Source organism: Chelonia mydas, chromosome 3 (genome assembly GCF_015237465.2).
Source record: "Chelonia mydas isolate rCheMyd1 chromosome 3, rCheMyd1.pri.v2, whole genome shotgun sequence".
Lineage (NCBI taxonomy): Eukaryota > Metazoa > Chordata > Testudines > Cheloniidae > Chelonia > Chelonia mydas.
The window spans coordinates 154036519-154062240 of record NC_057851.1 but is presented as its reverse complement, the minus strand read 5'-3'; the positions used below and the strand labels follow the sequence as shown (position 1 = coordinate 154062240).

The 25722-nt window shown below is 44.2% G+C and overlaps 1 protein-coding gene across 1 annotated transcript in view; it reads left to right on the top strand.

Annotated features, from left to right (window-relative positions):
* The window catches only part of DNAH14 (dynein axonemal heavy chain 14), a 514964-nt gene that overhangs the window by 172897 nt on the left and 316345 nt on the right, over positions 1-25722 (top strand). The window contains exons 25-27 of the mRNA XM_043543588.1: positions 7432-7536; positions 7639-7757; positions 24392-24466. Of these exons, the coding sequence (XP_043399523.1) occupies positions 7432-7536; positions 7639-7757; positions 24392-24466 (299 nt within the window). The remainder of the gene's footprint in view (positions 1-7431; positions 7537-7638; positions 7758-24391; positions 24467-25722) is intronic.

Sequence of the window (25722 nt, the reverse complement as noted above, 5' to 3'; positions counted from 1 at the left end):
TTCGTTAGACACCCCCCCCTTAAGGGACGGTTACTAGTTAAAATGCTGGGGTCTCCAGGCTTCAAATGATGCAGCTCCTGCCACAAGGCCATGCCTGTTTTAGACAGACACTCTTTATGTGTACACTCCCTGGGTGAGGGGCATATTCCCCAGAAATGTCCCCACTGCTGCAACCTCAAAGCCAGAGCCCGACGTGACAGGGATTTCCAGCTTAAAATGATCTTGATGGAGAAGTCCCTCTAGCCTGAGGTGGACAAGCAAACAGCCTCTCCGGGCACTCCTCAAGATGGAGAAGGAGACCTACCCTCTGAAAAAACAAAAAAGAGGGCTCAAACGTCTCCACAGAGAGGTTCGTGAAAACAGTGGTATTCTCCTGCCATGTCTCTACGCGCAATGCCATCTTACTCTAGAGTGAGCACCTATGACAGTCGAGGACCTCCACCACTGCCGAGGTCAGAACAAAACAAACAGAGCCGAGGCACCAAGAAAAACATGCCTCCTCCATGGCATCGAGCTCACCAGTACAGGACTCGGCACTGAGTGTCTCAGCCACCATACCTCCATCCCCAGCACCGATAACTCAGTCAGCACTGGTAGACACCACTAAATCGGCACCGGCCAAACAACACCACCAGTCGGCACTGACTCCATCAACGAAAGGGAAAGCACCCATGACATCGACTACTCAGAAATCAGGACCGACACAGAGAGACTTAGAAATCTCATCGGCACCACATTCACCAATACTCAGTGCCAAGGGCTCCCCCACAGGCTCCAGAGGAGATCACAGCCCAGAAGACATGGCACAGTTCTCCAATGATGATGAGAAGGAGATGCAGGGACAATACCTCCTATCTCCATGTCACTCCTCACCTAAGGCCCACCAACCAGTGTGGAACCACATGGGTCCAAGACACGAGATGAACAAACCATGGTGTGGACCCCCATGGATGTACCCTCCTATGGCTTTCCTAATGCAATGGGAGCTCATATAGGGTTCAACATTCTAGATCATCTGTAGCGCATAGACGTAAGCTGCGCTCTAACCCAGCATCTCCCACACCACAATCCCTGGAGACACAGGAAGGGACGGAGAGGATTCAGAGACGGGCACAGACCATGACACATCTCCTGTACACAATTCATCTTCCTCCCCAGATGAGGTGATTATGCCCCCACCACCAGCCTTGGCGGGTGACTTTAAACAGCTTCAAGAGCTGTTCAAGAGAGTCATGCAAAGCCAAGACATCCCGCTGGAGGAGGTAAAGACAAACCACCACAAGCTGGTACAAATACTGCAACCTGCATCTACCTCTAAGATTGCCTTTTCCATCAATGAGACCATCTTGGATCCTGCGGAGATAGTCTGGCAGACACCTGCTTCTATTCCACCCACCAGCAAAAGCACAAATAGAAAATATTACGATACCATCCAGGGGGGAGACTTTCTATTTGTGCACCCACTTCCCAACTCCCAAGTTGTCGAGGCAGTAAATCACCCTAACATACAGCCACAATTCAAGGTTACACCCCATGACAAAAAACACAAAAGACTCGACTTGTTCGGATGCAAAGTATATTCTTCCAGCACCTTTCAGTTTTGAGTGCCCAATTATTAAGCACTACTGGCAAAATACGACTATGGCAACTATGGGAAACTTGCCCAGTTCACATCTGAGCTCCCAGATAAAAAACAGACACAATACTAGGCCATTGTCATCGAGGGCCATCTCATATCCACAACAGCCCATCAGGCAGCATTGTACAGAACAGACACTGCAGCCAGAATGATGGCCACAGCCGTAGCAATGTTTCAAGCTTCATGGCTTCAGGTCTCGGGGATACCAAAAGAACTCCAGACAAAATTAGAGGACTTACCTTTCGACCGGGAACAACTCTTCTCTTAGAAGACCGATGAGGTGCTTCATTCAATGAAGGAGACACTGGCCACGCTCTGCACTTTGGGGATTTACACCCCCTCTGCAAAGAGAGGGAGATACCAACCATATCAGAGACCTAGAGACTCCTCAAACAGGCAACAACAACAGCGACCATACGATAACCAATGCCAGCGTCAATTATCACAACACCAGCAAACACCTCAATCTCAGGTGCCAACTTCTCAGTCAGCACCTCCAAAACTGCAATTTTGAAAAGTTGGTCAAGGGTTTGAACGACCTCCCTCACGAAACAGCACTCACACCTGACCCATCCCCAATTTTTGGCCGTCGACTCCGGCCCTTTTACCACATCTGTGCCACCATAACATCATACCAATGGGTGTTAGAATTTATCAAGTCGGGATACACTATCCCCTTAACCTCCTGCCCACCTACCCTACCCTCTTCCCTGTCCCTCTTCAGGAACACTTCTCACAAGTACTGACTAGAATAAGAAGTTGATCATATTCTACAACTAGTTGCCATGGAACAAGCACCACTACAATTCAGAGGGAAGGGACTCCAATTACTCCCTGACCCAGAAGAAGAGCGGGGGATGGAGACCCATCACAGATCTCCGGAAGCTCAACAAGTTTGTCAGATCGCAAAAGTTCAAGATGGTCACACTGGATATGATACTCCCAGTGCTGCAACAGGGTGACTGTTTTCAGCCCTCGACCTCCAAGATGTTTATTTCTATATCACCATTCATCCTGCTCACAGGAAATGTCTCCGATTCACGATAGGACGAGAACACTGCCAGTATAGAATACTACCATTCGGCCTATCCACAGCACCAAGAGTTTTCTCCAAAACTCTAGCGGTGGTAGCGACACAACTACAGAAACAGGGAATAATAATTTCCCCTGACCCGGGCGATTGCCTTACCAAAGGCCCAACTCTACAAGACACAATGGATGCAGTCCAGTCCACTATCACACTATTCTGGGAGCTACAAATAAACGGAAATCAACCATAGACCCAGTCCAACAACTAGACTTTATCGGGGCACACTTTGACGCCATAGGAGTCAAGGCATCATTCATTACCCCTTACCAGATTCACAGACCTCACAAACCTCATCTCAGAGGTACAAGTCAGTCCTCAAGTTCGGGCTCGCACTGTCCTACAATTACTAGGACACATGGTGGCCATGATGTTTGTGGTACGACATGCAAGACTACATATGTGATGCCTACAAGGTTGGCTAAGTATGGTATACATACGAAGCAAACACAGTCTATACAAACGGCTAACAGTTCCACCAAATGTCCTGAATTCATTCCTATGGTGGACAAGACCACAAAATGTCTGTATGGGTATCCCTTTCCAACAGGAATCCCTGACAACAGCGATCACCACAGATGCCTCACTGGTAGGCTAGGGTGCTCACATGTGTCAACACATGATACAGGGCAGATGGTCTCTGGGAAAAACTGAACTGCACATCAGTTTGCTAGAGTTACAAGCAGTCCACAGTGCCTGCAGACATTTCCTACCTCATCTACGGAACAAATCCATTCAAATTATGACCGACAGTATCGCCTGTATGTTCTACATCAACAGGCAAGGAGGAGCTCACTCACATTCTCCATGCACAGAAGCCATGAGACTTCGGAATTGATGCATACAACACAATGTAAACATCTCAGCCTCTCAGCGTGTTACCTGCCAGGCTGTCAGAATGTGACAGCAGACATGCTCAGCAGGTACTTCTCTCAGGAGCATGAATGGGAGATGAATGGAGAGGTCCTGGGTTCAATCTTCAAACAGTGGGGCACTCCCACCATTGATCTGTTCACATCCCTAACGAGTCGCAAATGCATGATGTTCTACTTGAGAGCGGGACTGGGACTACAGTCATTAGAGGGCACCTTCCTCATCAAATGGGAGGCACAACTCACGTATGCATTTCCACTGATACCAATGATATCACGCGCAATACATGAGATACGAGTAGACAGGGCCAAAGTTATCCTTATAGTCCTGACATGGCCCAAACAGACATTTTTATCCTTACCTGTTACGCATGGTGATATGTGCCCGCGAGCTCTCCCTCGCCGGCCCGATCGGCTGTCTCAACACAACAGTTGTACTCTCCACCCGAACCTGGAGATACTCCACTTACAGGCATGGCTCCTGAATGGTTCCACCATGACAAAATAACCTGCTCGGAACAAGTTAAACAGTGTTATTAAATAGCAGGAAACGGACTACGAGAAATACCTACCTTCAAAAATGGAAGAGGTTCTCTGCCTGGTGTCAAGGAATACACTTGATGCGCGATTCAGCACCACTACCATTAATCTTAGAATACCTATTGGAGCTGAAAAGCACTGGCTTAACGATAAGCTCAATCAGAGTCCATCATGTAGCCATTTCAGCATTCCACCAAGAGATCAATGGAACTTTGACATTTTCACACCCAACCACAAAATGCTTCCTGAAGGGTCTCATAAACGTTTACCCAGACATGCGACGACCTACACCAACATGGGACCTCAGCCTGGTACTGAAACGCCTCAATAGACCACCATTCGAACCATTAGCCACCTAGTCATTACTCCACTTATCAATGAAAGTAGCCGTCCTGGTCACCATTACCTCAGCAAGAAGGGTGAGCAAATAGGGTGCTCATGGCAGATCCTCCATACACAACATTCTTCAAGGACAAGGTCACGTTATGTCCACACCCTAAATTCTTACAGAAAGTAACCTCAGCATTTCACATGAACCAATCTATTCACCCACTGACATTCTACCCTAAGCCTCATGGTACTCCAACAGAAGCTGCCCTACACACTCTAGACATTAGAAGGGCACTAGTGTTCTACCTTGAAAGAACCAATCCTTTCAGGAAATCCTCTAGAATTTTCATCTCTACTACCAAGTGCTCAAATGGAAATGCTGTATCCACTCAGAGATTATCCAAATGGATTTCCACATGCATTCAAACGTGCTACCATATCCAGAATACAGAACCACTGGAGCACGTTAGAGTACATTCTACTAGGTCCATTCAACCTTAGTAGCATTCCCCAATAACGTTCCAATACTAGAGATCTGTAAGGCAGCCACTTGGGCCTCCATTCACACATTCGCAAAGCACTATGCAGTCACATAGGACTCCTGGGCTGATATCATAGTGGGCCTCACAGTACTTACCTCAGTGACTCGAACGAACCCGAAGTCCCCCAAGCCCTCAGGTGGCACTGCTCTATAGTCACATAAAGTGGAGCACCCACAGGGACACTACTCGAAGAAGAAGGAAATGTTACTCACCTTGTGCAGTAACTGGAGTTCTTCGAGATGTGCGCCCCTGTGGGTGCTCCACTACCCGCCTTCCTCCCCTCTACTTCGGAGTTCACAGTGAGGACTCTGTGGTAGAGAAGGAATGCACTACACGTGGTACCAACGGTACCGTGAGATGTCTACTGCACACATGCACCCCGCGCGGACACTGCTACCATAAATCTCCGATGGATGGCATTGAATGCACCACCACCTAAAGTGGAGCACCCACGGGGACACACATTTTGAAGAACTCCAGTGACTGCACAAGGTGAGTAAGCTTTCCTTCCTTCTCAGCAGTGCCGCCACCAAGCCAGTTTTCCCCCATTCTGTATCTGTGCATTTGGTTTTACTTCCATAAGTGTGGCGTATTACATTTGTCTTTGTTGAATTTCATTTTGTTGTCTCTAGCCCAGTTCTCCCATTTATCAAGATATCTCTGAATTTTAGCTTTATCCTCCAAAGTATTGGCACCCTCCACTCTGCTTTGTGTCATCTGCAAACTTGATCAGTATGTTTTCTATAGCTACAGCCAGGTCATTAATAAAGATGTTAAACAACACCGGACCCAGAACAGATCCTTCTGGAACCCCACTTGAGACCTCCCTCCAATCTGACATTATTTCTTTAATACTTACTCTTTGCAGTAGTATAACCAACTATGTATCCACTTAATGGTAATTTTGCCAAGCCCGCATTTCTCCAGCTTACTTATCAGAATGTCATGTGGGATTGTGTCAAAAGCCTTGCTGAAGTCCAGGTATATTATGACCACCACATTCCCTCTATCCACCAAGTCAGTTACCTTGTCAAAGAAGGAAATCAAGCTGGTTTGACATGATTTGTTCTTGGTAAATCCACACTGGCTGCTAGTGATTACCCCATCATCCTCCAGGTATTCACAAATTGAATGTTTTATACGTTGCTCTAGTAGCTTCTGAGGTAGCGAAGTCAGGCTGGCAGGTCTACAGTTTCCCGGTTCTTCCTTCTTCCCCTTTTTAAATATGGGCACTACATTAGCCCTTCTCCAGTCTTCTGGGACTTCTCCTGTCATTCATGACTTCGTAAATATGTTGCCAATGGCTCTGAGATTTCTTCAGCTAATTCCTTCAGTACCCTTGGGTGAATAATAACCGGCCCCACTGATTAGAATTCATTCAATTTGGTCAGAAGATCTCTGATGTGTTCTTTACTTATCCCATTCTGCATCCCTTCCCCTATACTGACTACAGTGACTTTGCTAGTCATCTGTTCACATGTTATTTTTGAGAGAAAACAAGCAAGTAGGCACTGAGCTGCTTTGCCTTCCTATCATACTAGTCATCATTATATAAATCCTTGTCAAACAGTTAGTGTAATTTAACCTTTGATTATTGATAGGATTTACCTACAGCAATTTGACTGTAGTAATTTCCTCTAAAAGAGGCTGCCAGCAAAGCAACTCTGTTGCGTGCAACTAATATAGGATGTGGCAGTAAGTGGCTCATTGAGGTGATCAGTTAGGCATGTATTGCACTGACATTGCATTGTTTGCATCAGCTGTCTATTGAGCAGTCAGTAGGCTAGAATATATTTGTAGTGGTAGACTGAAGATGTGTTTTTATATATATGTGTGTTATACATATATATTTAGAGAGAGAGGAATGTTATCCTGTGGAGTTTTAAAATTGTCTTTGTGCTCTGAGCGCTTCAACCAGAGTAAGCCTGATAAAATTATTATTTTATAAATATGCATAGTGGACTACAAAATAAGTAAGATCACACATCACTGCCACAAAGAGTTTCTAGTTGAACACAGACAAAAGCAAACCACAGGACAAGAATTCAGTAACAGGAAGAAGCGGGGACAGTATTGGATTGATTATATGTATGCAAAAAGTGGATTTTCAGGAGAGGTTTGAAGGTGAGGGAAGTGAGGAAGGGTACTTAGCTGATTTGAAAGGAGGCTGGTCCAACTATAGTGGATAGCATAAAAAAAGGCAGAAAACCAAACACGGGAAGGGAAAAGGTAATGAATAAAGAGAGAGGAGTAGGAGCAATGTAAGGTGTGGAGGAAAAGGATGAAGTTAAGAGGGGTGTACGTGGCTGGAATTCAGGGCCGTGAAAGTGAGGATGAGGATTTTGGGATCGTATTTCTGTATTGTAATTTCAATGTATCTGTAAAATTATTTTCTTATTTTTTAATTTTTTTTTGGAACAGGACTATCTTGAGATTAAACGAATGATTTTCCCAAGGTTTTACTTTCTCAGCAATGCTGAACTTCTTGACATTTTAGCTGAAAGCAAAAATCCTGAGTCTGTGCAGGTAACATTTCAATACTGCATGCTAGGAATAGTCTTCTTGTTACACGTAATCTCAGACTGTTCATATTTTATTCTGTTATTTTCTTTTATGTCTGTACCATAGCCTCATCTTGTGAAATGTTTTGCGAATATCAGGAAGTTATATATACACGGACATGACCAGAACTCTCCAGTGGTAGTGATGATCAGTTCTGCTGAAGAAGAGACTCTCGTAGTGCCAAAGTATGGTATACATATATTGCATGATAATTAACACAATGGAAATTTAAGAAATTTCTGCTGATTTTCCGACAGCTCTTTACAATAAAGTACTGTAACTTTGTATGGATTCCTTGGTGTACAGATAGTGTTGGTGTGAGGTCTTTGAAACATGTGACAGGTTGCTTCAGCAGCTTCAAAGCTTCATTACGCCTCATCAGAAACATGCAGATACCATCTAATGATGGATCAGTTTTGAATATTTTGAATGGCTTCAAATATTGTGGTGTGAAGCTCTTCTCGCACTAGACTGTAACACCTTAAGGACCCATTTCAGCCCTGGAGTCAGCACATACAATTTCCACTGATTACAGTGGGAACTTCACATACTCAGAGCTGAATTTGAGTGTGGAGACCACTATAAATACTAGTGGCACCTTAGAGACTAACAAATTTATTTGAGCATAAGCTTTCGTGAGCTACAGCTCCCTTCATTGGATGCATTCAGTGGAAAATACAGGCGGGAGATTTATATACGTAGAGAACATGAAACTATGGGTGTTACCATACACACTGTAACGAGAGTGATCACTTAAGGTAAGCTATTACCAGCAGGAGAGCGGGGGGGAAAAACCTTTTATAGTGATAATCAAGGTGGGCCATTTCCAGCAGTTGACAAGAAAGTATGAGGAACAGTGGGGGGTAAGGGAGGAGGGGAATAAACATGGGGAAATAGTTTTACTTTGTGTAATGACCCATCCACTCCCAGTCTTTATTCAAGCCTAAGTTAATTGTATCCAGTTTGCAAATTAATTCCAATTCAGCAGTCTCTCGTTGGAGTCTGTTTTTGAAGTTTTTTTGTTGAAGAATTGCAACTTTTAGGTCTGTAATCGAGTGATCAAAGAGATTGAAGTGTTCTCCAACTGGTTTTTGAATGTTATAATTCTTGACGTCTGATTTGTGTCCATTTATTCTTTTACGTAGAGACTGTCCAGTTTGGCCAATGTACATGGCAGAGGGGCATTGCTGGCACATGATGGCATATATCACATTGGTAGATGTGCAGGTGAACGAGCCTCTGATAGTGTGGCTGATGTGATTAGGCCCTATGATGGGTACCTGCATGGCCCCACAGTATGCCAACATTTTTATGGCTGACTTAGAACAGCGCTTCCTCAGCTCTCGTCCCCTAATGCCCCTACTCTACTTGCGCTACATTGATGACATCTTCATCATCTGTACCCATGGAAAAGAAGCCCTTGAGGAATTCCACCATGATTTCAACAATTTCTATCCCACCATCAACCTCAGCCTGGACCAGTCCACACAAGAGATCTACTTCCTGGACACTACAGTGCTAATAAGCAATGATCACATAAACACCACCCTATACCGGAAACCTACTGACCGCTATTCCTACCTACATGCCTCCAGTTTTCATCCAGACCACACCACACGATCCATTGTCTACAGCCAAGCTCTACAATACAACCGCATTTGCTCCAACCCCTCAGACAGAGACAAACACCTACAAGATCTCTATCAAGTATTCTTACAACTACAATACCCACCTGCTGAAGTGAAGAAACAGATTGACAGAGCCAGAAGAGTACCCAGATGTTACTTGCTCCAGGACAGGCCCAACAAAGAAAACAACAGAACGCCACTAGCCATCACCTTCAGCCCCCAACTAAAACATCTCCAACGCATCATCAAGGATCTACAACCTATCCTGAAGGACGACCCATCACTCTCACAGATCTTGGGAGACAGGCCAGTCCTTGCTTACAGACAGCCCCCCAACCTGAAGCAAATACTCATTATCAACCACACACCACACAACAGAACCACTAACCCAGGAACCTATCCTTGCAACAAAGCCCGTTGCCAACTGTGTCCACATATCTATTCAGGGGACACCATCATAGGGCCTAATCCCATCAGCCACGCTATCAGAGGCTCGTTCACCTGCACATCTACCAATGTGATATATGCCATCATGTGCCAGCAATGCCCCTCTGCCATGTACACTGGCCAAACTGGACAGTCTCTACATAAAAGAATAAATGGACACAAATCAGACGTCAAGAATTATAACATTCAAAAACCAGTTGGAGAACACTTCAATCTCTTTGATCACTCGATTACAGACCTAAAAGTTGCAATTCTTCAACAAAAAAACTTCAAAAACAGACTCCAACGAGAGACTGCTGAATTGGAATTAATTTGCAAACTGGGTACAATTAACTTAGGCTTGAATAAAGACTGGGAGTGGATGGGTCATTACACAAAGTAAAACTATTTCCCCATGTTTATGCCCCTCCTCCCCCACCCCCCACTGTTCCTCATACGTTCTTGTCAACTGCTGGAAATGGCCCACCTTGATTATCACTACAAAAGGCTTTTTCCCCCCTGCTCTCCTGCTGGTAATAGCTCACCTTAAGTGATCACTCTGGTTACAGTGTGTATGGTAACACCCATTGTTTCATGTTCTCTATGTATATAAATCTCCCCACTGTATTTTCCATTGAATACATCCAATGAAGTGAGCTGTAGCTCACGAAAGCTTATGCTCAAATAAATTTGTTAGTCTCTAAGGTGCAACTAGTACTCCTTTTCTTTTTGCGAATACAGACTAACATGGCTGCCACTCTGAAACCTACTATAAATACTAACGCCAGAGAATACATTGTCTCAGCATTTCTGTTTGTAACATGCACAGTGCCTTATAAATCTAGAAACTGGTCAGATTTGTCGCATAACAACTGGTAAACATTTTGCATTAGAACAAATGCATTCTGCAGCCCAGTGTTTCTCACATTTCTAAGACATATGGGATGTTCTTCAAGTGATTGCACACATCCATTACACTGTAGGTGTTTCTGAGCTCCAGTGCACAGTTATCAAAGAGTTTTTCCCTTAGCGATATCTGTTGAGGCAGCATGCACACCAGCAAGCTCACAGGCATAAGAAAAAAGGCACCTGACCTCCCTCAGTTCCTTCTTACCATTTGTAATGGTTTTTGGAGCTCCCTTTCCTTGCATCTGCAAGTCTTTAGTCAAATTATGTAAATAGTGCTCATTGTAGTTCTGTGTAGTTAGTGTATTTAATACAAATTATTGTTGTTTGTGTGGATCCAGCACCCAGTCTGGGTACTGGCTCTGGTACCGGAGATACGCCGTATTCCCTGGGTTTCAAGTGCTGCCGCCCTTGAGGTAAGGCAGTGCCTAACAGTGACCCTCACCCCAGCTGCCTTAAGTGCTTCGGGGAGGCTCACATGAATAACAAATGTAGTATTTGTAAGGGATTAAAGCCCACTCCAAAAAAGACAGGGCAGCCAGATTGAAAAATCTGCTGCTGAAATTGGTTTTATGTCCTCCATCTGAACTATCTACCTTGGTTTGGGTACCAAGCACCTCTGCTTTAGTCAGTAGTGCACATTCTGCATTACTGGTACCAACAGGCAGATTGTTGTTGCTAGTAACAAAGAAGAATCACTGTAAATTGTACTTGGTACAAGGATCATTGAAGGAAGTGAAGAGGTCTAAAGACTCAGGGTGGTGCTCAAAGAGGATACACTCCCCAGAGCACATCTCTAAGCAGGGGAGTTCATTGACACCAGGGCCCAGTACAGGGCTGTTCTGACCAGCTCCTGAAGCACAATCATTGGGATCACCTCATGCCCCGGTACTGTCTACTTCAGAGGCATTTGAGGCATTTAAATCTCTCAGTGCCACCATCACTGGCAGTTCAGGAGTCTCACCTGGCACTGGTGCCCAAGCTACCAGTAAGCGGTTTCACCACCACACTGGGCAGGTCCAGCTGAATTAGCCATCAGGGTGCTGATTAAGACAATGCTGCCTAAGGGGAAGGCACAGATCTCCCTGACTCTCCTTTCTTCAGAGTCTGAATCTTTCTCACTGGTACTGTTAAGTACAGCCCCACCTTGGTAGCAGCAAGAGGCTTCTTCTTCATCAGACTCTGAAGTGGAATCCTATCTGTCCCAGCATAGCTAATCCCACCATCAAGCATATACTACCTGCCCACCCTGGTTTCATCCTCAGTATCAACCCAAGGGGCTTACTGAAAGGACCCTGGGGCCTTACCAGTGGCCATTTTAGAACTTGTGGGGGTTTTCCCCCTAATCAAGAGCTTCCCCACATCTACCTCAGCCGGCTCCATCTCGTGGCTGTCAGGAGCACTGACACTGCAAACACCCTAGCGTTGGCACCAAGTCTGGCACCAAGTGGACACAGGACCCCTCTCATTAGCATCCACAAGAGGAGTGGGAAGTGGACCAGCCTCCAAGACTGCTGGCATCTTCTTTTTCTGAGGAAATTGTGGCAGAACCTATTCCTCTGCCTCCTGATGATTTTAAGACACATCAAGAGTTGTTGAGGAGGATGACTGTGGTCATGGACATCTACCATCAAGGAGTCCAGGAAAAATCCCACAAGTAGGTGGTACTTCTTGGTATCTCCAGCCCTAGCTAGAATAGCTCTTCCTATTAATGATGCTATTTTAGGGCCTACCAAGGTTCTTTGGCAGACCCCAGCTTCCCTGCCACTGATGGCAAAAAAAGACTGGAGATGAGATAGTATGTCCCCTCTCAGGGGTTCAAGCACCTCTATAATCATGTCCCTCTGGTCTCACTCATAGTGTTAGCAGCCAATGAGAGAGAGAGACAGGGTCACCGGACATCAACCTCCCAAAAATAAGAAGGCCAAAAAGCAGGACTTACTTGGAAGGAAGCTTTATTCCACATATGGGTTACAGCTTCCTATTGCAAACAAGGAAACTTTACTGGGGTGCTACGATTTCACCCTGTGGAATATAGATTCAAAGTTCAAAGACAAGCTCCGGATGATATGAAACAAGAATTCCAGATATTAATTGAGATGGGGAAGTTGGTTGCCAGAATGGCTCTGTAGGTGGGTCCAGGTGCAGGAAATTCTGCAGTTTGGGGCAGGGCCTCTGCCATCACAATGAAATGTTTGTCTTGGTTACAGTCTTCTGGCTGCCTTCCAGGGGTTCAACAAACAGTCTGGTTCATCAAGGCAGGCAGCATCCTCCACAAGCTAATTTTGATGGACGGGTTGAGAGCAGTGTACCAGTTCTAAGGGTGCCATCTTTTTCTTCCCAAGTTTTTCCAAACTGTTTTTTGCAAAAAGTTTTTCCACCTCCATTGTGATTGGGGCCACATCATAACAGGTAGGTGGGTTCTAAGCATGGTGGAAGTGGGATATACACTCCAATTTATTTCTGCTCCCTCCCACCTACCCTTCCTGTCCTCCTTCAGGGATGTGTCTCACGAGGCAGTGGGCCACAGTCGAGGTTCATTAATGGATGCTTTTCTACTGCTGTGGTCAGAGGGTCTCCTGTATACTTTCCTCTATCCCTCTTCTGCCCGTAGTTCTGTGAAAGGTCAAGCAGGATAAGGCCTCTCTTAAACTGATTGGTCCTGCATGGCTCCATCAGCACTGGTTTTCAAACCAGTTAGACCAGTGGTAGGCAATCTGTGGCCTGCAGGCCACATATGGCCCATCAGGGTAATCCTCTGGCGGACCGCCAAACAGTTTTACATTTGCATGGCCGCCTGCAGCTCCCAGTGGCCTCAGTTTGCCATTCCCGGCCAATGGGAGCTGCAGGAAGCAGTGGCCAGCATATCCCTATGGCCCGCACCGCTTCCCGCAGCTCCCATTGGCCAGGAAATGCGAACCGCAGCCACTGGGAGCTGTGGGCAGCCGTGAAAATGTAAGCAAACTGTCTGGTGGCCCGCCAGCAGATTACCCTGACAGGCTGCGTGCGGCCCACGGGCTGCAGGTTGCCCACCACTGAGTTAGACCTATCAATCAGTCCACCACTGTCAGTCTCACTACATACAGACTTGATTTTTCAGAGTCATGATTGCCTCCTCTACTCCAATCTACAGGCTCTTTGCCTGACAGCCTGGAGGCTTTGTGGTTAGCATCAGTGGAGGAGTTCTGTTTTATAGACGTTCAGGATGTGCTGCTAAATAGAAGAAAACCATCAACTAGAACTACTTACCTGGGTAACTGGAAGAGGATTTCCTTCTGGTCCAGACTGAAAGGGGTTTCCCCCTTTCTTGCTTCTATTCAGCACATGCTGGCTATCTTCTGTCCCTGAAACATCAGAGATTGACGATTAGTTCGATCAGAGTACACTCAGCGGCTATATCAGTATTTCACCCAGCTGTGGATAACCACTCTCTCTTTTCCAACCCAATGACTGTAAGATTTTTAAAGGGTTTTGGACAGATTATTTCATCAGGTACAGAACTCTATTTCACCTGAGTCTAGTCTTAACAAAGCTGATGGGTCTCCTCTTTGAGTCTCTAGCAGCTTGCTTTCTGTTGTACTTTTTGATGAAGGTAGCGCTGTGCAGAGAGCGTGGGAGTTGAGGGCGCTAGTATCGGATCCTCCATATACGAGTTTCTGCATTGACAAAATCTATCTTCATCCTCACCCAAGTTTGCTTATAAAAGTGGCTTCCATTTTTCATATTAACCACGAAATTTTCTTACTGACCTTCTTCCCAAAGCCACAGAGTAATAAGGAGCTGGAGATGCTCAGGATATTAGAAGAACTTTAGCATTTTATCTGAAAGGACTAAACCTCAGTTGTTCATTGCATTTGCGGACAGAATGAAGGGCAGTCCTATTTCCGCACACAGGATTTCATCATGGATATCCAATTGTATTTGCCTTTGTTACAAGTAGGCTAACATCAAGCCACCGCATAGAGCGTTGGGTCATATGACTAGGTCCCAAGTGACTTCTGTGGCTTTTCTGGCTAACATGCCCATATTGGACATTTACAAAGGGGCAACTTGGTGATTGTCACACATTTACCTCTCTTTACATTATCTCTCAGCTATGTAGACACTATGCTGAATTTGGATGAGTGGTCCTCCAATCCCTGTTCAAAGAGACTCTCAACCCACCTCCAGTTGGGACTGCTTGTGAGTCACCTACAATGGAATGGACATGTGCTATCACATGTAGAAGAAGAAATGGTTACTAATCTTTCGGAACTGTTCTTTTAGATGTCTTGCAGATGTCCATTCCATAACCTGTCCTCCTTTCCTTTTCTATTGGAGTCTTTCCAGTAGAAAGGAACTGAGGAGGGTCAGAGGAGACTTGACCCTTTATGCCTGCGAGCAGCAGCAGAGGGCTCTCATGCCACCCTAATGGGTAGCACTAAGGGAAAAACTATCCTACAACTGTGCACTGGAACACAACACTTATAGTGGAATGGACATGTGCAACACATCTTTAAGAACAACAATTAAGGTTAGAAACCGTTTTTCCACTCTTCTCTGTTTTCCAGAGGTGGTTCAGTGTCCTATCACAGAGTGTGCTGGCCATGCCCTCTTTTTTGGTTTGCTGCCAGAATTTCTGCATGTAGTGACAGTTTATAGTGCTCCCAAACGTTTCCTTTGCCAGCTTTACTTTAATATATATTTTTAGTCATTAATGAGCAACCTTTACTTTTCTTCCTCCTTCCTCTTAGATTGGGTATTTAGCACCATGGTGGTTTGTAGCCACCCAGATCTGCCCCTGCAGTGCCTCCCTTCTGGGACTACTCCACCATGGCTGAGTTTTCCTGAAAATACTGGACTAAATCAAAGCAGTGGTTCGTATATGAAGAAATGTTTACAGGCTCATCTCAAGGCAAATTATGCCCTGCCTGTTTACAGCCATCTGATTCCCATGCTGCCAGGGTATGGAGCTCAGAGTTGGGTTGGCATGTTGGGGCACTCCTTCCCTAGAGGACTCATGACTCCAGTGCAGAAAAGCCCAATCAGGATCTCCTGAACTTCTTGGGTAGAGGGCCCAAGGATAAGGAGGAGACCATCTTACCAGCTCAGAGGGTAAGCACTGTGACTAACTTGAACCACACACCATTTCCCCCCCTAAATACTGAAGTGGGTTTCATCTCATTGGGGAAAGAAGGAAAGGTCCAACACAGCTCCCCTTCACAACAAAAATCAGGGATCCTATCGTACAGGCAGAGGAACTATGACCGTAAGGGTGAGGACACAGAGAGAAACATACCTAGGGCGCTCAACATTTATGATGTAAAGAGCCACAAGAGACCCTCACCTGGCTACAGCTGGGCAGCAACTTCTGAAAAACAGGCAAAAAGAGCCAGAAAACAAAAAGACAAAGGGAAAGGAAAAAATATAAAAAATGTATATCTGATTCAGTGTCTTTCTTTTTTACTGATGAAGGTGAGCTCTTCAGTTCAGATTTCTGAGCAGGACATTGGAAAATGCATCAAAGGATTTTCCGCCCTGACAGATTTAATACTAGTCAGAGAAAGGTTGCATCTCCCATTTAGATCCACCTAGAGCAGATACCCAATAAGAAGGTCAAAGGCAAATGCCCATCAGCCAAATCAGTGATGAAGACCCCAGTCCTGCTGCACCCTTCCTATGAGGACATGATCAGGGATCAGTAGGAATACTCTTGTCAGGGTAAATGCATTAGCAGGCATGCACTGAGATTCCATAAGATGCAAGAGCCAAAAAATGCCAACACAGAAGTATCAAAAGTAGATCCTGTAGGTGGCGTCTTTAGCTAAAGATTGCATAATCCTATCAGAAAGGGATTTCTTGATAGCAAGATGGAAGTCAAAGAAGGTATTTTGAGGCTTTCTAGGCTGCCTTCAGAGTTCCCTGGCCACTACGTGTTTTGCAAGAACCACAGTATTCTTGCTGAATGACCAACCCTGGATGACAAGGACCAACCTGACTTCAGGTCTAACTTAAAGAAAGTATTCTAGCAACAGACTTCATGGCATATGTGTCTCATTGAATGCAATTTGATTCTCAGCCAGGGCCATGTTATCAGCTCAGCAGCGGGGCACCACATTTGACTATATCCTTGGGTGGCACAGGTGCACACCAAACAAGTGCTGTGCTCATCCAGATTCACAAGCTCTCCACTATTTGGAGATAAATTTAATAAGACAGTGGTATACAGTGCATGCAAACTGTAGCAATCCCTCCCTTTCCCATGTGGTGCCTCAAAAAGGGACGACAAGTGCAGAAATGTTCCTTTCATCCATCCTTTTCATAAAAATACCAAAGGAAAGATAGCAGGTATGTCAAGGGAAAACCTTTAGCCATGGATCAAGTGGCAAAATCAGAGGTGGTAGCAACACCTCTAAGGACTCACCTATGAGTCTGTGCCCCTAACCACATCTGAATCTAGGAGGCAGAGTGTCCCACTCTTCTAATTGATGGCATCTGTCCATCACTGACAAGTGGATGAAAGCGGTAGTAAGTTTTGGTTACTCCCTTGAACTAAGGGCCCCACTGCACCATTCCTTCATCCAGTCACCCATCTCAAGCACTCTTATCAAATGCAAGCTAGTACTGAATGAAATCTGTCGCCTTCTGGACAGAAGAGCAATAGAATTGCTACCCTCAGAAGAAAGGTTCTTAGGGCTATATTCCATATTCTTTATTGTCCAGAAATGTGTAGTATGAGTTAGTCGTCTTGGACCTAACACCGCTCTACAAATGAAGAAAATGAAATGGTGGATGCAAACTTAGCCTCAATGGTAGAATCCCTGTCAAAAGGGGATTTCCTTGTCTCAATGGACCTAGGAGACGCATAACCGCATCCTCGTATGTCCATGTCACTGCTGTTTACTAAAATTTGTGTATGGCACAGCTGACCACCAGTACAAAACACTGCCATCCTTTCTGTCAGCACCCAAAGTTTCTATCAAGATGCTGGTGGAGGTCATAGCCCAACTTTGGTCCCAGGCTTTCATCTGTATCCTTTCCTGGAGGACATTTTGATCAGTGCTCCAACCAAAGAACCAGTACACCGCACCACAAGTTGGACACTTCAAGCATGCTGTTTTGTGATAAACGTGAAAGGAAAGCTCCGATTCCTTTCACAAAGATAGCTCACCTAGAAGTGGATATAGACTCTTCTGTGGCTGTAGTCTGTCCTTTACTGAACAGGTTTGAGAAAATCCAAAAGCTTAGATCTGTGTTTGTAAGGAACACAAGGCCGTCCATATCTCAGTGTCTCCAACTACTGGGCCTTTTGGTTTTGTGTATAGGAACCACCCCCTGGGGAAGATCCCATATCATTTTCTCTAGAAGTTCCTTCTCAAGGTTTGAAACCACTTACTGGAAGCATGCAGTATCAGGTGCTGGTCCCAAACCAGGTTCTGGACTCCCTCAGATGGTGGACAATCCTAGAAAATGTTTCCATATGCCGTACAGACCCACAGGTACTCACAACAGATACCAACCTAATGGGGTGCAGTGCACATCACAGACACAGAATAATGCATGGCACATAGGACTCTAAAGAAAGGAGCCAGAGCAACAAGCTTGTGGAGCTTAGAGTGGTTGAAGTTAACCCTAAGAAAGTTCTAGAGCCACCTCAAGGGCAACAACATTCTGGTCCTGTTCTACATCACTACCATAGTGGCATACTTCAACAACCAAAGGGGAATTTGGACCTTAGCTCTACATTCAGAAGTAATAGAAATAATGGAATGGACGGGGAAAAACCTCTCTTCCATGAGAGCAATACACATAAACTGAAGCATAAGAAAGACTGGCTTGTTCAGCAGATGTCTAGTCAACACAGTGTAGTCAGTTTGAATCTGAAAGTCTTGAACTTGGTCTCTCAGTAATATGCCCTCTTAGCACTTGGTCTGTTTGCTAATTCCAATAACACAAAGCAGCCAGTGTACTTCACCAGGGGAGCATAGCCCATGTCTGTGGGGATGGATGCTCTCCCACACAGATGACCAAAAAGTCTGCTTTGTGCATTTCCACGTCCTCTACATATGGGGAAATAGATCTAGAAGATAAGGAAAGAGGAAGCAAAAGTGATAATTCTGTCACAACAGTGGCTGAGGAGACTATGTTTTCCAGATCTGGTAGGCTTAGTGTTGGAACTCCTGCTGCATCTGCCAGTGAGACTGGACATCCTCTACTACGGTCCCATCCTCCATCCAGACCATTTCCAACTGACAACATAGCTTTTGAAAGTGAAGAATTGATTGCCCTTGGACTGTCCAACCAAGTGATTGGAACTCTACTGTCCTCCACACAGCCTTCAATACGAAAGGCCTACTCCTGCATCTGGTTTAGGTTTAGTTCATGATTTCACAAAAACAACAAAACCTCGCAGGTCTCTAGTATTCCAGCTATTCTGGTTTTTCTGCAGGACAGTGTGTACAGGGGTCTTCAGTCCGACACCATAGCACACCAAGTAGCCATAAGTAGCATCTTACATGAATGGCCCTCAGACTCTTTGGCAGAGAATCCTCAAATCTCAAGATTTTTCAGAGTAGTCAGACTGGCTAGACAGACTTATGATCATACCAGTCTTTCCTAAATAGGTTCTGTTGCTGGAGCTAAGAGACCAGACCATTCACTCTTTTGAACCCCTGACATTGGTCACATGTTCTGTCTATTGATTAAATCCTATTTCCTGGTTGCTGTCACATATGGATGGCATATTTGCCAAGAGACAAATTTTAATTTTTATATATATGGAGGATGGTCCATCAATTGTTGTTAGCCAAGATGGTTTGGATGACGGGGAATAGATCACCTGATAAATTGACCTATTCTGTTTGCTCTTTCTGAAGCATCTGGTACCAGCCACTTTTGGAAGACATGATTCTGGGCTAGATGGACCATTGGTCTGACCCAGTATGGCCATTCTTATGTTCTTATGTACTGTTTGCGGGCCGGTTAGTCTACCATACATAGTTTACTAGTTGATACTGAATTTTTTGTTAATAATCATATTCTGAGAGATTCTACACAAATTTAGAATGATCTTTAGGCTGCAAGCAAGAGAAGAGGGCTTGGCCAGTATGAGCTGTGCTGCAACACTGAACTGCAAACAGGAGGGGGAATAGCTCGTACAGTCTCAGAATTGTGGGAGACATTGCTAGCGGAAAGGAAGTTATGTGGTAATAAATTTCCCATTCTTTGGTAAATGTGTAGTTAAGACACAACTACTGTGAAAGGCGTGATTGCTTATTCACAATTTTAAAGCTAAATAATCTACAAACTAAGGCCCCAACTCTGCAAACATTCATATGTGCGCTGAAATCAGTGGGTTAAAATATTTTTTTCCATAAATGTAAACTATCTTTGACTGTGAGAAGTTTTTTAAAGAATCTAATTTATATTTTGTCTGAATCTCTCCAGCATTACTTACAACAGATCATTTTTTCTATTAGGTGTCTATAAAATAGGGATAATAATCCCACTTTTGTTAAGAATTTTGAAATCTATAGATGGAAAAAAAAGCACTGCATACTGTAAGTGCTAAATATTATATTTTAATTTTTGAAGACTTTCTTAGTTATTTCTCTAATTGTACTTACCCAAAATAGAGATGCACACTAATTCTCTCTTCCACTTGTGTTATTCTCTAGAACAGTTTCGCTTATGTTTTACATGATTAGCACGCCGTTTATGGAGCTATAAAGCATAAATATGGTATTAATCATTTATGAAATGCATACATTGCTACCTCAGTTTTTGAATCTTAAATAAAAAAGTGATAATGAAGCCAGATAACAAAATTGGACAAATTATTAAGAATGTTAATGTCAGAGCAGGGGCTTAAAAAAAGAACAGTGTACTGATTAACAATATAAAAAGGTGCACAGTATGGAAGGGAGCAGCAAAATTGCATTACACAACCTGAAAATTGGAATATGGCTGTTAGGGATTTTCAAACAATATGTTAGAGCTATATTGGAACATTAAAAACAACAGATATTAAGCTTATTAAATCTACTGATTGGTCACAAAATAAATAAATTATAACTTAGATAGATACACATGTAACAAAGAGAGGTCAGATCCTTAGTGAAGATTTGGCCCAAGATGTTTAAGGAGTGACTACTGCTATGGGGAAATAGACTATGAGTGAAGAAGATCTGCCATATAAATGTCAATAATTGGTAACTTATCTTTCATTGGAAAAAGAATGTGTTTCATTGGATTCAGAAATGTACATAAAACCTAAAGGTTTTATTTCCCAAGTGATTGTTCACATGGATTGCACTCTTGGTGCACATATACCCCATGCATGCAAGATTGGATTGTTTTGGCCAGCAGTATCTGTTGGAGAGGGACATTTTTGAACAATGTACCATACATTGTTTCTTCTCTAAGTGGACTGAAAAAGCTAGAGAAGCTCTCCTGAAATTGTTCCTCCTTGAGTGCGCTATGCAATCCTCTTCAGACACCAAAGGAAAGATGCAGCTAGACCTCAGTCCTACAATCAGTCTTGCTCCACGAGTGGCCTGTGAGCTGAGATTCTACCCTGTGTTCTCAGGATCCATTGACCAAGAGACCCCGTCCTCCTCCATTATGGCTTTGATGACCTCTTATGGGTGGGAAAGAGCACCAGTCCAGAATTGAGCTGAGACATAGATCATCCTCTCCAGTGTGTATTTAGTCAAGGCACAAGACTTGTAGTTCACAGCTCAGTGGCGGAAGGGCATCTAATAGCCTGAGAAGAGTCCAGAGAGCACCAGAAGTAGCCGTTAAATCAGAGTACCATGTATCTTCCAGTACCAGTCCTTCAGCACTTGACATCTCATTACCCAACGTTCAGTAGACTGTGCTTCTGTACAGGAGGAAGAAAGTGGTGAGTAATAAAATCTTCCAGGGGAAGAACCAACTTGTGTCTAGTGTCACGACTGCGAACTCATCCTCTACTGACAAGACAGTAAATCCCTGGATTTATTCATTCAACTTCATTCAGCAGTTTACAGGTGTTCCACCAGAGTTTGATCAAGCTCATGGCAGACACTCCGAATATATCTCTGTAAGTGGTTCAAGACAAACTTCACAAACTCCTGGACACTTTGCACCCTTCCATGCCTGGTAGGCTCAGGAGCTCCCTAAATGAGGAACTGTTGTAACCTGTGAAAGATCTGTGGCACACCCCAGAGTCCATTCTGATCACATCGAAGTGAGCTGACAAGAGGTACCAAGTGCCTGCCACAGGATGTGAGTACTTTTATTCCAACCCAGTACCACAGTTGCTTGTGGTAGCTGCTATCCAAAATAGATTGAAGCAGTAGGGGCCTCCCAAATCTATACTGAGGGAGAGAGACCCAAAGATATTGGACCTATTTTCACACACAGTGTTTTCATCTGCCAGCCTCCAGATGTGTGGCTCAATGTCAAGTTCTTCTGTCCAAATAAAAATTATTTGAATTGGGACAAACTGCCACAAAAACACCAACAGGAACTAAAGACCCATCATGTCTGAAGAAGAGCTGATAACCTACACTTTCTTACAGGCTACACACACTGTGTCCGACCCAGTGATGCATGCTATGGCTACATCAGTGGCCATGATGGGAAGACCTTCCTGGCTCCAATCTTTAGGGATTCACAGGGAGGTCCAAACATCAAAGAAGGACCTTCTCTTTAACCTTTTAATTAAAACAAGGGTGAGGATCTCCATTTCTTAAAGGACTGTAGCGCACCTCTGTGTTCTCATGGCTTCTGTGTGTTCTCATGGCTTTCTCTTTTCCAAGGAGAAAACAAGACCACAGACTTCCTTCATGCAGTGTTCCTCCTCTTCTTCTTCTTCTTAGCCTCAAAGGACCTCGGAGCCATCAAGAAAGAAGTTCCACTGACAATCCTCTGCCTCTTCCTCTACTGCTGCACATTCTGCGGTTTCCCCCAGCTAGCAGGTTTGATACCAGTATTGAGAGTCTGATGGATCCTCCAGAGGAACTTCTTCCTTTTACTCTGTTTTATCCATCACCAATTTCACAAAGCCTGAACTTGGATCATGTTATACCCGTGGACCCAGAAAAATTTAAATAAGGGGTATTCTATCCAATTCCACTTCCTTCCTCATGCTTCCCCCTACCCTCCCCATCTCAAGAAATAGACTCTTTCTACAAATGGGAGCTGTGGAAGAAATGCCCTTACAGTTCAGAGGTATTGGGTTTTATTCCCATTATTTTCTTATCCAGGAGAAGAAAGGAGGGAGATTGGTGTTCCATTCAGGACTTTGAAGTTACAATAAATTAATCTGTTATTTCAACTTCAGGATGATGATTCTGGCCTCCTTAATTTCCTCATTAGATCCTCAAGACTGGTTTGTGATGCTCAACCTGCAAGACTTCTACTTTCACATATCCATTCATCTGTCCCACAGGAAATACTTCAGATTCTTAGTAGGAATATCTCACTACAGTACAGGGTCCTGCCCTTTCATCTTTCCATGGCACGGAGGGTGTTCACTAAGGGCTTGGCTCTCATGACAAGTTATCTAAGGAGACAAAGGATCCAGATCAGCCCATACCTCGCCTAACAGGCTGATCCAGATCCCAAATGGTGACCAACTCAGACTTTTGGGACATATGGCCTCATGCCCTATGTGATGCAGTTAGCCAGACTTTCACCTACACTGCATGCAAGAGTGTTTGAAATCAGTGTATATATGAGGAAGACATCCGATGGGCATAGAGGTCATGTCCCAGAAGTTTTCTCCTAGTTAAACTGGTGGGGAAAAGTGTGCAGTGGGGTACCCTTCTCTGCACCTCTGCCTTTCAAGTCTCTGGTGCCAGACCCCTCCATTCAGCGACGGGGAGCTCAGCTAGATCACCTTTAAATCCAGGTCCTGTGTTCCCCTCTGGAAGCTTGTCTCCACCTAATTATCCTACCTCTCAGAGCCATTCACTTGGCATGCCAGGCATTCCTGCTGCTACTCTACAAATGCTGACATATTATACCACAGCTATGCATTATATCAACAGACAAGGGGAAGCAAGAGGCCATTCAGCAATGGAGCTGGCGCTTTCTGAGTCAAATCACACCAGCAGCTCTGCACCTTCCAGGCCTTCAGAACACTTTGACCAGGACAGGCTGGCTAATGATGGACAGACATGTGAGATGGGTTTAAAATTGTTTGCTGCAACATTATTAATTAAACGTTGGGGAGGGACACTATATTGCCCGCCCTAGCTCTCACATACCAAACATTTAATTGGTTCCAGTGCAGTTTACAAAGCTTCTAGCACAAGCCAAAGAACAACTGTTTTGGAAGAAGTGTCAGAAAAGTCAAAACATACTGTAAATTCATGGTTTATAACACTTTGCCTTTCAATAAATGTTGCATTGACCAACTTATAGGGTGATGTGGTCCCACTGGATACCACCTGCCAAAATAATCCAATCTTGGGGCGGGGTACATACGCACCAAGAGTGGAACAGATATGAACAAGTCACAAAGAACTAGAGTTACTTTAAGGTAATTAACCATTCTTTTCTGGATGAGATCCTTCATGCATTATACAAGGGGTCTAAGCCCACAATCCCCATGGAGACTAAATTTCCACTGATTTCTTTGGGAATTATGCACATGAACGAGCTGCAGAATCAGGGCCTGAGGAGTGTGTAACTCCTGGAGAAAGACAGTGATTCCAAAGGAGAGGAAATGTTTTCTCACACACTGGATGAAGCTCAAGTGTGTAGAATTGAGAAATAAGAGGTGCAGTAGAACTCCTTATCCCTACAATTGAAATAAAGTTCTAAGAATATGAAATTAAAATGTTCAGTTGTTTTCAGTAAGTACTGACATTTCAAATTCTACATTACAGGATTATTCGTGTTAGAGGCCCTGTTGAGCAGTGGCTAGGAAATGTAGAGAGCAGCATGTTTGATATGGTAAAAAAGTAAGTATATATTTCCCATTGAATAAAAAATTCTCTATTACAGTCATTTGTGTTATATATTTATTTGTATTTGTGGTAGCATCCAGAGGTTTCAATCATGATTGGGATTCCATTGACCTAGGTGCTGTATAAACACACAGTAGGAGATAGATAGTCTCTGCCCCCAAAGAGCTTACTTGAACAAGAGACTTACAATTATATTTAAAAAAAACCAAGCAAGTGCATACCATAAACACTCTTATCTAGAGCTAAATGAAAACTGACAATGTACAGAATTTCAGGCTTATGTTTGGTAGCATTGGCATGTATCATTTGAGATAACCAGACTAGTCTTCTCAAGACAGCAGAGCATGATTTCACTGCTCTTGGAGCATATTTTATGTGCAATTCCAGTTGAAGATGGGGGATGGTTCTCAGTAGTCTAATCACGTATTAAACAGCAAACAAAATTGTACTAACACTTCTTAAAAAAACAATAGTGCAGATGGTTTAGGTGTGTAATTTTCAATCCCAACAAACCTCATTTCTTTCCACTTCATGTACACTTGAAGCATTATTCTGTCTTGTTTTGATTCTGAATTATCCTCTTCTCCTTATATAAGCTTTATTCTCAGGAGCAATCGGTAGCATGCCCCTCCCCAAACATCTGTCTCTGAACAGACATCGCACCCCTTTGACCTCAGCTCAGGTCTCCCTTAAGAGGCGGAAGACTTTAGAGAATTCAGGGAAAGCTCCAAAGAAGAGGAACGTGGTCTCCCATCATAAGGAGACAGCTTCCAAAAGGCCCCGATCTTCCACTAAATTTCCAGCATTGGAGGCCTCAACCTCTCAACTTGGTACCATGGAAGCAATGAACTCTTCCTCCAGTACCAGCAGAGCCAGAAGATCCTGGAGTGTTTCAGAGAAATATGGCTCCAGCAGGCCCATGTACCATGAAAAACAGGATGCCCAGGACATACACTTCTGTAGAATGGCACTGTATACATCAGACTTACCATCGATGCCTTCTCCCTCTGACAAAATTGAAGCACCAGACACCTGAAGCCTCAGCACCTACCTGCTCCAGATCAACAGTACTATCCACCTCAACTGCTGCATTGGTACTGATCCACTCCATACCACAGGAATACCACTACTCCAGGGACTTATCAGATTTAGATGAGCTGGAGTCCCCACTGTTTTTGGGTACCAAACAACTCTTGGTACCAAGATCCCAGTCTCTGGATTACCATTGCTTCCCAGTATTGCAAGATTCT